This window comes from Pimephales promelas, chromosome 15, assembly GCF_988280905.1.
Source record: "Pimephales promelas chromosome 15, fPimPro1.hap1.1, whole genome shotgun sequence".
Classification (NCBI taxonomy): Eukaryota; Metazoa; Chordata; class Actinopteri; order Cypriniformes; family Leuciscidae; genus Pimephales; species Pimephales promelas.
Genome location: NC_142783.1, coordinates 31,381,905 through 31,395,764, shown reverse-complemented (window position 1 = coordinate 31,395,764; position 13,860 = coordinate 31,381,905). Strand labels below are relative to the sequence as shown.

Here is a 13,860-nt window from a genome sequence, read left to right as displayed (position 1 = left end):
AAATGTATTTTTGGCTTATATGGATGAAAGACAACAACTCCCAGAATGCACTTGCTTTGCTGCCCTAGGAGGCCACGCCTACCGGTAACCACGCAGTAGTTAAACAACAAGTCTAGGCTACTCGTGAGTCTCTGCGATAAGTCTGCCCGAAAATGTGTTTCGAGAACGCCCAAAATGTCCGGGATTCGGCTTTTGCGTTCTACAGTCGCCATTCATCATGTTTACTGTGGCGAGCGGGACGAATGAGGGACGAACAACGTACAGAGCTCTTAAAGGGTTAGTTCACCCAAAAAATTAAAATTCTGTCAGTAATTACTCAGCTCATGTTGTTCCAACTCCGACTTTCGTTCATCTTCAGAACACAAAATAAGATATTTTTGATGAAATCTGAGAGCTGGATCACTCTCTCATAGGCTGCAAGGTAATTGCATCTGCCAGCCTAGAAAGTTAGTAAAGACAGAGTGACTATAGTGGCTCAACCTTAAGTTTATCAAGCGATGAGAATACATTTTGTGTGCAAGAAAACAAACAAAAATAACGACTTTATTCAACTATTCATTTTCTTCCGTGTGGGCCTCTGGCGTGAGTTTACGTGCCATTGAGAAGATTTTCCTGTACAAAATGTCCTGCTCAAAACGTGATAGCATTGTAATATAACTATATAACAAACAATACAGTTTACAGTGGCTTCATAACTTAATTACAAACAAAAAAGCAAAACACACCTGATGCACATTGTTTGTTCATCATTTTATAGAAGTATGGTATTAATAACCTTGCTGTATTTTTGTTCATTTAATTAAAAGAAGGTACACTGCCATTTTTCTATCAACGAAAGTAACTTGAACGCACCACTAGATTAACCCGAGCAATGGTAAAAGTGACAAAGAGTCTTACAAAAAAATTACGAACTGAGGTTATAGAAGATCCATTCACATAACCGAACTGTATGTGAACGTATACTGTATTCTGCTGCTGCTGTGCCATTATTAATCATAAGTGTTGGAGATATTATTTTGAAGTTTTTTTTTTGTGACACTAGAGGGCGTATTAGTATTTTGAGTATATTTAAGTGTGGTGATAATGAGTAACAGGTGCGCTGATGAAGGGTCAACAAACTTTTTGACCGTGCTGTGCAATGTGGAGAGTTGGATTGTGCTCATGCCTGTATGTTTGAGTCAGAAATTTTGGTTTAGTGTTTTATTTTCGTTTATTTTGTTGTTTGCAATGCCAAATGGACAATAAAAGGATTTTGCTTATCTGAAATTGATTTTGAAAGTATGGACAGTTATTTATTTGATTCAAGACATAAGCACGCGTCAGAAACAGACAAATGAAGCCATCTGTCAAAAAAGTTTGACCAAAGGAGCCTGAATGAGCATTTATCAACATCGCAGGAGTAGATCGAATTGGACGACTACAAGAAAAGTTTACTGATCTGAAGTCGGACGAGGCTCATTCATGACAGTTTTGTTGGATTATATTGTGGATTATTGCGTGGGATTGATCGCCGCGGATTTGAAGGACTACAAGCCCGCACGTGCAAACGAAGAGAATACAGAGCAGGCGAACAACAGGCTTCAGCGTTTGTGGAATTGAGGTATGAAAGCGCTTTCACTTGAACTATGTTATATATAAAACAGTGTGCACACATAGCCTACAAACAAAGACAAATCCAATGCACATTGGTGGTAAAAAAAAAAAAAGGAGGGGGGGGGGGGGGGGGCTGTTGTGAAACGAAGTACTGAACTGTTTGTGAAATGCTTAATTGTGTTTGTTAATGTTTACACTTTAAGCTGATGATGTAAAATATGCAGTTAGTAAAGGTTTAAAAAATGGCGGATGATGAAAGTGAGTTTCCTGCTTCTGAAATCGAGCAAGATGGGGCTCCGATTCAGAAAATAGAGGTTGAAAATGCTGAATTGTCAGTACGAAAACAAGAGGTTAAGCTTACTGCAAAAGGGTTAATGACAACTCGATATTTTACAGAAACAAAGAAAGTCAAAATGTGACAAGGCATCTGCGTCACTACAATAAGTATGCTTTGCTGACATATAGTTAATTAGATAATTATTCCTAAAAAAGCTATTTATGTCCTCTGAACTGGCCTGCAGGGGCTGACAGAATAACAAATCCTGTCTCTTCCCACTAATATACTGGCTCAGCATCACGCACAGTCCATTCAGGAGTCTCTAAGCAATAATCTGGTTCTAGTCTAATTAATTAGTGGTCTCCATTACTCTTTCTAACAAGTGCACCTTATTTGTAAGAGATTAAGTGCATGTGAGAGCTCATTGGAAAGGTGTAAATGATTGGAAAGGCCTCCTTTGTGCACCTGCCTAATTGGACTAATGATGGACCCCAGAGGGTTTGCAGTGGAGGAGCTACACGTGTCTCACCAGGATGAGTTCTGGCCAAGGTACAGCACAAAGACTGAAAATTAAGAACAACAAATGCTCAACGGGACTTGCAGTGGTGGTGAACCACATGCACTAGACAAAATACACTAAATGGACTTTATGAACGTGTTACATGGGGCAGTTTAGATGAATTGTAGATTCCTGTCGACCGAGTTCTGGGAATGGCTGCTCGTGTTTGGGATTATCAGTTTGCTCTTAGCCTGTTTGTTCATGTAGGACATTTAAAAACATTGCCATTAGAGTCTGAATAATCCGCTGTGAAAGTATTTCCATTTGTCCCTTTAAGGAGATTTTTCATTAATGGGCTACAGGCCTAACAGAGGAAATAGGCTAGATGTTGGGTAGCTGTGCCATCCAACATAATCCACAACTTTAGTCTCATGGGGGGGGCCTAAATGGACTCTGAATGCAGACCTTGGGTGTGCATTAACTAAATAGGTATTAACTTGACCAGTAGACGCTGCTATGACACACAGTTTCACCACAGCATATGTTCATAATCAGCTTATACATTTTAGTTTTAGTTCTTTTCCTCCGCCATTCCAAATGACCAAATATTGCTCGGTTTAATCGAGCCTGTTTACTTTGGTGGTAGTTAATACCAGGATCAAAGGTCAAACAGGAATGACAATGGCTGAGGTTTAGAGCATAGTTTTAAACACTTTCAGTAGCCTATGCTGTTCCACCTTCTACAATTTCCACCAAGATGCAAAATTGTTATTTTGAATGATGATGATTTAATGATTAGGAATTTAAAGGAAAGAGGAAGGAAGGGTCTGTTCTGTGGGTGTGTGACCTGTACATTACCAGACTTCCAGAGTTGTTAGGGTGTTAGTACTATTATCAGTTTCATATATCCACAAATCCACAGATTTATGTGAGCTGTCGGAGAAATTAAAATCACATGCTTTTTGGTGCTCTTAACCCAATCCCTTTAGACTTCATTTTTAAAACGTCTAAATATGTTATTACTGGCACAAAACCCTTTTAATTTAATCTTTGACAAAATTATCAGATTCATTGATGTCACAAACTTAAATAAATAGTGCAAAAAGTGAGCTTAGACTGGATGAGAGGGACCAAATAGATACCCCGCTGCTCAATTGATTAGCTTTGATGGCCTGATTATTATAATCATACTTTATCAAAGTAGTAGATGCAGATCTTAATGATCTGAAACAGCCTTTAACTGAATGGAAAATCAGGGAAAAGCTTTATTATATGCTTGTTAATACAGTAAAATCAAACACTTTTCTGGCCAATTAACAAGCATGCAATACATATGATATTATTTAATACAATATGTTATTTCTTGTGCTGTTTGGTGTGGTAAAATTAAGCAATAAGATAGTAGGGGTAGTGGTATAAATATATAGGCCCTAGCCTATATTCAAGCTGTTGAGCGCAGTTAGTTTCCTTCCAGTCACGCACAGGTTGTCTGACAGACACGGAAGTGTGGAAGGATCGAGTCGAGGGACCAGTAAACTTCCGTGCCTGCCTCTTGCTATCCCAAGCGCCAAGGCAACCTGTGCGCATAAGAAGCCTCTGGCTCGTGAATGGTTAAAAAGAGCCCATTGTTTAGCCTAACATCGACCAACGCGGGGTGCGGATTAGAACGGCGTCTGCCCGTCCCATATGTTACTTCAGGACTACGTTGCCCGTAATTAAAAAGAAAGACGCGCTCTGCAGGAATGGAGGCCCTTGGTTTTGCTCGTGAACGTCAAGGCGTCTGATCTTTCAGTGACTTGTGCACTATTAAAACAACACCCAATTCGAAGTTACAACCCCTGGGTGCATCCTACTGTGTGGTCGAGCATGCCTGTACACATATGAAACAGACTGTAACAGCATTGTTAAAAGTCAGTACCATGTACGCACGTGTTGTGGGCTTCCTTCACGCCCTGTTTATCGGTAAATAAACAGTGAGTCGTTCCAAACATCACGGACGAAACTGGTTTATAACCACATTATGGCCAGGATGTAAACAACTTTGCCTCCTAATATTATTTTGGACTTCTTTGAGAGACGAAATGCTATTTATTTCAGCACATAACTTTTAAATATAGGTAGAGTAGGCCTATTTATAGTGCATGTATCGTGTTTGTAATTTTTGAGAGATTGTCTCGCCTATACCTCTACTTTACCTCACGTTTCCCGAAGACGAATAAATTGTTTATAATTTAACGAGAGCACAGACAGCAACGTGTAAATTGACATTTCCCCCTTTGTTTTCAGTTTAACATGACATTTAATAAATTATTGGCTATAGTTTTGATGGTTGCGAAGACATTGTACACTGTCGAAAAATAAAAAGATATTGGTTAAAATCGCACTCTGCGCGTCACGTGATTTTTAATAAGCGACAACAAGGATAACTAGCCTATGTAGTCCTACTTTTATGTACTTTTATGGATATCGATATAGGTTATTCTCAAAAACGATTTCGCAAGAACATCATTTAATTCAATAAAAATAGGCCTAAAAATGAAATAAACAGTGGGATTCCTCCTCGTCATTGCTCTTTTCTTCCTCCACAGGCAAGTTCAGATTATCTATAATGTCTGAATGTCGATATATAGGCCTATTCAACCCGTTGTCGTTGATGTCCGTATAACCGTCATATTGTTCTGTGTGCATCTGTTTAGTTTGAAAGGAGCAAAACTGTGCCAAATAATTGCCACAAAGCCCCTTAAATTGATCAGCATCAAGGGAAATCCCATTAGCCTAAATGTATTTATCTTTCATCACTTTCATTAATCTCTATGAAGTTGAGCATCAATATTTCTGAAACCCGTGGCTTACCAAAAGCCATAATAATGTCTTTAATTAAAATCAGAAATGTTCAATAACTTCCAGCGCCTCGCATGACGTGCATTTCCGTGTTTCTTGGCATTTTCACGCTGTTTTCATGTTGGGAGACAAACTCTTGAACATATTAGAATCTCTGCCTTAGTTCATCACCTGAAGATATGCAATGTGAAAACCCAGAAACACAAAATGCCGAATTATATTGTTAATGTATTTTATGCATATAAGCCTAGGCTATTAATTATTTTACACTATTAATAGGCTATAAAATATGTATATGAATATCGATATCCAGTCCAAATAATATTGTCAGTTTTTCCCTCATGCGTGCAATTTATTTACTATGGGCTAAAATAATTAATTTTACTAAAGGCTATATTGTGCAATTGAAAGACGTGTGCTGCAATGAAATATAACATCATGAAGTATTTATGAGCATGTATTGCTAGTGATGTATCCTAAATCAAAAAAGAGCAATGCATTATTATTATTTTTTTTACCTATAAGATATTTCTGTAGTGTCCCTGAGTGTTGGGGGTGGGTGGCAATGGATGGCATAAAGTTTGGGGTAACTGTAACTGCTAAAAATTCAATTAACTGTCGTTGCAACTGACACGTCTGTCCGCCACAATGGCAGTAACTGTCGTAATTGACCTACTTAGCCCAAGTATTTTCTCAAAGACACACAGTATGACGGTTGGATGAAATGGCAATGAGAATTATGATGTGGGTTATTAAAACCAAGCCCATGTTGTTGTATGAGAAAGAAAGTGTGCGGTTAAATTAGTGTGTGATGCGATATTTCTCTTTCACCTGAAATGGTGAGATCATGATGGAAATACACAAATAATGGTATGATTTATGTAAGTGTAAATAATTCAGGATAATTATATATCATTGTGTAGCGATGTATAGTTAAAAACTACGCACATTTTTCTGTTAGCTGATTTTTTTTATACAACTAAATGTATTCAAAACAGGAACTTGTATGAATGGGCTTCTTAATTAGAGTGATAACTTTTTCAATAGCCTATAGCCTAAGCAGCAGCAACTCATGAAACATTTTTATTGTGGTGCAAAATATACTACTTATATAATATATACTTTTTTTTTTTTTTTTTTAATTGCACTCTATTTTCCCAGTTGTTTGTGAATATAGGCCTACATTTCGCATTTTATGTGATGGAAATTTTACTTTATTTTGTTGAGATATTATTTCGTATGTTATTAAATATTCGCATATTTTTATCTTCAGGCCTAACGTGCGAGTCCGTTTACTTGACCAATAACCTCCTTAATCTTCTAACTTCATGATGGTTTAATTTTATAGGCAATGGAGAAGGCGATGCAGATATAGTGTAAGTTGTGCTCTTCGGTCGTCTTGGACGACTTGCACGTGTTTGAAATATTGTGGACTCGATGGATGCAGTATTATATTGTGGACTTTCGGTAAATGTTAGTTTAGAACTCACAAATAATCAATTATGTTTTGTTTTATTTTGGGACAAACACCTGGACAACCTGAATAACACAAGTTTGTATTCATTCGTGTTCCCAAAAGAGGGATAAAGAAACGAAAAAAGTCCGCGAAATTGGGTTAAAACGAAGAAAATGAAGAAAATCAGTTGTTCTAAAGTTTGTATGAAAATTAAGCTACTTCAAATAATTTTAAACAAAAATAGTTAGACTAAATATAATTTGATCTCGTATATAAATGTGTTTGTAAAAAAAATACTGTTTCCTAAGTTTTTACAAGATCAGTCAGCCATTCAGTTTAATGTCAGACGAAGTTATTTGTTACACCGTGATATTGAGATTATTCTTGTTTTCTTTTTTGTCGCTGTTTAGTGCTTCTTTTATTGTCACGTGTACAATATTGAATGTAACTCTCAAGTGCATACACATTTTTTAGATTAGTTATTCGCGCTGTTCGAGACATGGTGTAGTCTACATTTATTTTTTTAAACATTTTTTTTAAGAATTAAAGAACATGTATTTAATAAAATGTCACAGACTGAATTTTTAAGAACTTCAAACATAGCTACACCAATTATTTAGTAAGCTTCATTTCGTGCCAATTTCATTTGGAAACGGTCTAAGATTCCGAAAAACTGTTTTGACCATTTCGCACCATTCATTAGATTGTCTTTAGAGGGTGAATGAAAAAGGAGATTATTTGTCAATGTCAAGGACGATAATTGAATGTTCCACTGCTCGCAATTATGATGGAAGAATTCAAAGATTCGATTCTGACTTCCCGCCTCCAAGTGAACTGGTGTAATTATGCGATGTCACTCAAATCAGACCCTTACAATACAATTATTCCAGGACCCGTCGGCAACCGTAAAGTCGGCAGTTTGCTCTCTACCCCTCCTTTCCTTTACCGAGGGCACTCTTTGTGAAAGTTTTCTTTTCAGTCACAGAGGACTCCGGGGTGTTAGCTCTGTCCCCACAGCTGTTTAAAATTAATACAATTAATAGCCTATTGGACTATTACAATTAATGGCCTATTGGACCTACTTTTTTAATAAATAGATTTTTGTTTGAATTATTGTAGTACCATCGTTGAATTAGAGTCACGAGAATCCAGCACAACAGTGTAGCCTATTATTCAAATGTTTGCAGAATTGTCACATCATACATTCTATTGTGCTGTACCATCCGTTGCTGCAATGCAGACCAACATGTTGCTGTGCTGCATTCAGAAAAGGCGGTCTTTAAAGTAGGCTTTGAGTTACGTTTGAATTGCCCTCTGCCCTAAAGAAACCCCGCCAGTGAAATATTGGGATTAACTGGTCTTTGAGGCGCGGATTAGGGCGACTTTCCCAAGCCGCGCATTCCTGGTGCCGTGTCCCTTAAAACGAAAGGGCCGGAAACCCGGCGGGGAGAATGAGAAATAATTAAAATTTGTCCAGGCCAAAGATAGTTTTCTTTATGTGTCCTGATCTTTAATAGCCAAATTACAAGACGCATACAAACGAGTGCTTTTCAAGTTTCGCCTTTAATTTAAGTTTCTGAGGCCCAAAACTTATTAAAGCCAAATGAACCACTTGTTGATGCATTATAAAAATGGATTGGAATAGCCTACAGCGTGGAGTTGGTATGGACAACTTCTTGTAAATGAATCAACCAGGAGATTGCCATTAATGGCTATTTAATGTGGATATGCACGGGATTTGCTCTTTTCAATCCTCCAAAGGAAATGAACATAATTCAGTTTGCAAGGTCGTTGTGAAATAATTAACATGTTAGAGCGTTTTAAATTATTATTTTAAATAAATAGGTAATATTGTTTAATGCACACGCCATAGGCTTTCCTGACAAAGCATCAGTTAATTTGACTTCTCCGTCCTAATCACATATAAAGCCAGTAATTTTAAACTATTAGCTAACCTACAAAACACAAACACACACATGAAATTCAGAATACATTTTAATAACTCGTCCAGAATAACTTTAAATATCGTGTCAGATTTTAAATTGTTTATTCATATTTCTGTGGCGGGACCACATTGCCACTCCAGACAGTTTTACGATCCACGTGTGTGCATCGGTTATGACCAATGGAGATCAATGAACGGGGACAGACAGTTCCTTTCTTACACATTCTCTTGAGTCCCTGTATTTTCGAGTTTTTTTTGTCTTAATCCAATAGTAATCATGTGACTAATCTTATTTACCGACGTGTTTTCTTAAAGAAAAAAAAGTTTAAAATCTATGAAAATCACAGCCGAGTCTTCGCAGATGCGATGGAGCTCACAAATTGCATACAGTTACAACAGATCACAGTTTCGAAGGCTAGCACAGATAAAAAAACACAAATGTACCATTTATATAAGACACACATTGATTGTCTTTAAAAACTACATATTGATTCCTTATAAACACCTTTTCTTAAATAAAGTAGTGCATCCAGGTCGCCACGGGGGCGTTCAGCACACACACACACACACACACACTCACACACACACACTCGCACATCCTCTCTATCATCCTCCTGATGGAAGTGTCTCTCGTCTTGCCAACATTGAAATAGGTCGGCGTGCTGTAAGAGGCTTAGAGAAAGCCTGCCCATTCCAAGCACTTAAGCAAAAGATTGGCTCCTTTTGCCATGTAGTTTTTTTTCTCCTCTTTTCTTGTGTAAGGATTTGTTCCGTGGCTTTGAGCTAACTTATTACAAATTCACTTTGATTCCCTGTATACCTTAAACAACAGGTTGTGGTCAGATGGCCTATGTTTATACGCACTCACCACCCTTCAAATACTTTGCACGCCACAAGGGGTGCATGTAGCTCAAATTGATATTTCATGTCAAAGACAAACTTCAAAAGCGCTGTCGGGCTCAATGCAACCCATCCATCTCGGAGAGATCGCGCGCCACGGAACACTTCTGTTTTTGGAAAGATGGCAGGTCTACAACGTTTATTTTATAGTCTTTTAGCGTGTTGATTGGACAGAATGGCAGACGTTTGATAGTTTCACAACACCTGGAATTTCCAGGAGGAAGTCTGGTCTTTGTAATCCAAGCAATCAGCATTAAAGTTCAGTTTCCACGAGGACGCTTGGTCCTTATAATCCAAGCAATCCGCGGTGGAGTTGAAGCCGAGACCCGAGGCACCGTAACCTTGTGTGGGAAGGGACGCGGGAGACTGGTTCAGGTGGCTGGTGACAGCGTTGCTGCTCATGGGGCTCAAAGTGGATCCCGGTCCGGTCAGCTGATGGTGCATGGGCGTCAAATAAGAGCCGCAGTCCATGCCCCCAAAGTAGGACGTGGAACCAGCGTAGCCCTGGCTGTATCCAGACGCTTGAGTATAGGTCATGGGGTATGATCGCTGCATGCAGGAGGAGGAGGTAGAGAGTGGGTCTGACAGCGGCGAGATGGAGGCCGGGCTCCAAATGGACACCGGCGCGGTTGTGGTGGAGATGGCCGGTACTGTAGTGCTGGAGGGCGGGGTGAACTGGCCACTCGCCCCGCTCTCAGAACTGGCCTCCCGCGCTGGAGAGCTCTTCTTTTTGGCAGGTCGCACCTTGTTCTGGCCTCCGTTTTGTTGTTGTTGCTGCTGCTGGCGACACTTTGCCCTTCGGTTTTTGAACCAAACCTGACGTGGTAAAAACAGGATTTATTAACATTCACAATGTCACCTAACTTCCTTATTATGGGGAAGCACAACCTCTATGCTTAATTGTATATCTATGTTCTGTAGTGTCTTAGCACAAAATTAGAAAACATAATTATGACATTTACTTTAATTATTTTAGTGCGTCCCTCAGTTCATAAAGAGGTCCATGTATTTCACATGTTTGGATTTTTTAAAATAAGACACTCTTGCATTTTTTTTCTAATGAAGCGTACCTGTACACGGGACTCCGGTAAGTTGATTTTCAAGGCCACCTCCTCGCGCATGAAAATATCCGGGTAGCGCGTTTTCGCGAATAAAGCCTCCAGCACATCTAGTTGCGCTCTAGTAAATGTTGTCCTTTCCCGCCTCTGCTTTCGAGGAGTCGCTGTTTAAAATAAAAAAATAAAATAAAAAAATGCATCACACGCTGTCCATACGAAAGTCTTTCATGCATAGATTTACTTTAAAAGCAGGTTATGAATATAAATACATGACACCAAAATATCACTTTATCTGAAACGGCATCATACATTGATTAATAAAAATGTTTAACGTAAGTTATAATTTAAAAAAATAATAGCCATAGATATTCAAATGCTTCAATTTTTCCCCCATCTAATATAGGCTATGCTATTGTTGGTAAAGTTTAAAAAAAAATCAAAATAGGCCTACTTTTGAGAATAAATATACACTATAAAAAATATTGTTGGTTTAACTTCAAACTTTAAAAAGTTACCTGCTTGCCTTAAAATTAAAAATTTGAGGTAATACAACGAAGGAGATTGGTTTAATAAACACAAATTCAAAGTATTATGTTATCTGAACCACATTAATTATCTAAGTTGATTTGACAAAATATTTATTTTAATTCACCAATTCTTCAAGTTTTTAAATTGTTATAATTTCGCAAGTAAATTGTATGATCTGAAATTGGATTTCAAAAGGCTGTGAACTTCAAAATTGTAATATCATAACCATACAATAAAACAAACCCGTTGAAAGTATAATTATGAGACTATACCAATACATCCAAGCCCAAATCAAATAGCCAGGCCTACTATTTACATAAATGCACATACGGGCAGAACTGTTACTATAATCCTGAATCAATAAAGAACAACTCTATATACGCCTTCCAATCGTATTACATGAAATGGAAATTATTATTCAATTATTCGGAAGCTGGTCTCACCTGGGTAACCAACGGAGGGGTGCAGAAGGTCCATACCGGAGGCAGTTAAACTTAGCCCGTTGACCGTGTAAGGTGGTTGCTTGAGATACGACATCATGCTAAAGATGGTTGTCGGGGGTAAAGTTGGAGAAAACGTGGAAAGCTGGACACCGGCTCCTTCAGTCTTTCTTCCTTAGCTTACTTCTGCTTCTAGCGTGTTTACGTCTTCAGCAGTGGATGTGAAACCAAAAACCCTGTGTTCAAAAAACCACAAAGATAAAAAGAGATGTTCACGTAATTGCGACGACGCAGGTTGTCATATAGAAACGCGCGTTCCTGTAGCTGTGATGACTTCTGGGCGAATAAAGCGCATCCACACCGCAACGTGCTCTTAAAGCCGCTCCAGACCTCCAGCTGTCCTCATGAGATGAACGAAGCACATCTTGACAAACGCCCCCCGTCCCTCCCCTTCCTCCCCTCTCCCCACCAACCCCAAAAAGTAACATCTATTAATTGCAACAAGTCTTCACAAAGGCAAAACTCAATCGTTCAAATGTGCACACAAGCCAGAAACTCAATTTGCATAGGAACCCGGCTAATTGTCTCAGGCATAAGAGTATTGATTGGGAGCTATTGGTGGAAACAAAGGCCACTGTTAGCCTGATAACTAATGCTGATAACAAAAGCTCCATTGGCGAGGGGCAAAAGTAACAATGACAAAAGTAACCTCCTCCTTTCCTTAATTATATTAGTCAGAACAGTGTTATAAAAGTAGAATTATGTGTTTTGGTATTTTACAGAAATTACCTCTGACTATGTTGTAAGGAATCTAACAAATAAGCTCAACTTTAATCTGATTTTTCCTCGATGGATTGTTTGTTTAGCTGATGTAGTTTTATTAGTTTAGATGCTATATTATTAGAAAAATACTAATACTAGGCCTACTAATAATTTATAAAAATATTATTAGTCAATTTAAGTTTTCAGGCCCAAATAAAAACGTAAAACCGTTTCCTATAATAGTCTATTGGGTCAAGCAAACCTTCAAATTGTCTGAAGTTCAGCATCATCCGAATCACAATCCTCTCTGAATAAATTATGATAATATTAACCAAAAAAATATCATACTGAAAAGGTTTTTTCTTTATCCAACGGTTTCGCCCCTCAATCTGTCACTTAAAACAGTCCTCGTCTACCAGTTGCACAGCCGCTTAATAGTAATTACCTCATCCAAGAATTAATTATGATAAATGTTGTTGTTGATAAATTAACGAGATAATCCGTGTGGCACGCGCTCCCCTAATTACTGGACGCTACCTTTTCAGATGAACGTTTGGCCTCATTGATTCTGTGCATGACTACAATAAAAATCACACGCGTGCGCTCGCTCGCACACATACACACACACACACACACGCACACTTCAATGAATCGTTGTCTCTGACACGATACTGAACAAACTACTGAAATAATAATACAAAAGTAGGCCTATTGAGACTATAAGCATCAGATTTCCACTTGTAGGCTACGATAACGATGAAAATAAATCACACGCGAATGACACAATGTAAAATTAGTGTTTGGATATCTGTATTGACCAGAAATAAGATAATTATTTCTGTCTTTGTTCGCTCATAATTTATTATCAATTTGCCCTCTGTTGAAATGGGCAAACAAAAGTTAGCTTACCTATAGTAGATTTAAATTCACTTTTGAAAATGAAAATGGTGAAACATCGCACTAGTCAAAATATGCATCAGTTAATATCGATTTTCTCTCTCTATATTTTTTTTTTAAATTAAGGATCATGTTAATCAGTCTATAGACGATCTTGGCGATCTTAAAATACAAGCCTCAAAAGAAACGAACGTTTGCACAGAAAGATTAATTTACGTAGCAACAACAACAATAATAATAATAGGGGCCTATCATAAATGCATAAATAATACTGCACATGCAAGACTAAATAAAGCGGGCTACTTACGGAATAACTTGATTCAATTCGAAGTCCGTAAAAGTTTTATGTCCGATAGCAATATAGCCTGCGTCTAAATCGTTACAAAAATAATATTCAAGGCATTAAGATAAAATCCTTTTCATCAAACCGTGAAGCAAATGAGTTATGATGAAGCCTCTACTGCTAAACACGAAGAATGGATAAAATGGTTTAGAGAGATTAAGCACATACGGTTATGATTCGCTGCTCTTCTGGGTTGAAGTTGCTGGAGTCTGATTTGTACAGCACGCTGGCCAATGAAGAGCTCAGGACTGGAGTCTGTTTCTCTCGCAGGGCCCTTTGCAGGGAAACAAATGTCGACAGCTACTTTTTGATGCAAACTCT

General features: G+C 38.1%; 2 protein-coding genes across 3 annotated transcripts in view; one reads left to right on the top strand and one right to left on the bottom strand.

The window, feature by feature from the left end:
• Window positions 1-1,103: 1,103 nt before the first annotated feature.
• Window positions 1,104-13,860, top strand: part of ap5m1 (adaptor related protein complex 5 subunit mu 1) — a 119,419-nt gene continuing 106,662 nt past the window's right edge. Inside the window, exon 1 of the mRNA XM_039666785.2 lies at window positions 1,104-1,600. The gene's annotated coding sequence lies outside the window, so the exon portion shown is untranslated. The remainder of the gene's footprint in view (window positions 1,601-13,860) is intronic.
• On the bottom strand, window positions 8,644-13,807 carry otx2b (orthodenticle homeobox 2b). Of its 2 annotated transcripts, XM_039666800.2 has the most exons (5): window positions 13,708-13,802; window positions 13,504-13,567; window positions 11,541-11,773; window positions 10,582-10,733; window positions 8,644-10,327 (listed from the first exon to the last, which is right to left on the bottom strand). In XM_039666800.2, exons 3-5 carry the CDS (start codon window positions 11,635-11,637, stop codon window positions 9,707-9,709), a joined length of 870 nt encoding a protein of 289 aa, XP_039522734.1. In that variant the 5' UTR covers window positions 11,638-11,773; window positions 13,504-13,567; window positions 13,708-13,802; the 3' UTR covers window positions 8,644-9,706. The 2 variants fall into 2 exon arrangements, with proteins under 2 accessions (XP_039522734.1, XP_039522741.1); XM_039666807.2 differs by lacking the exon at window positions 13,504-13,567 and having other exon boundaries at window positions 13,708-13,807.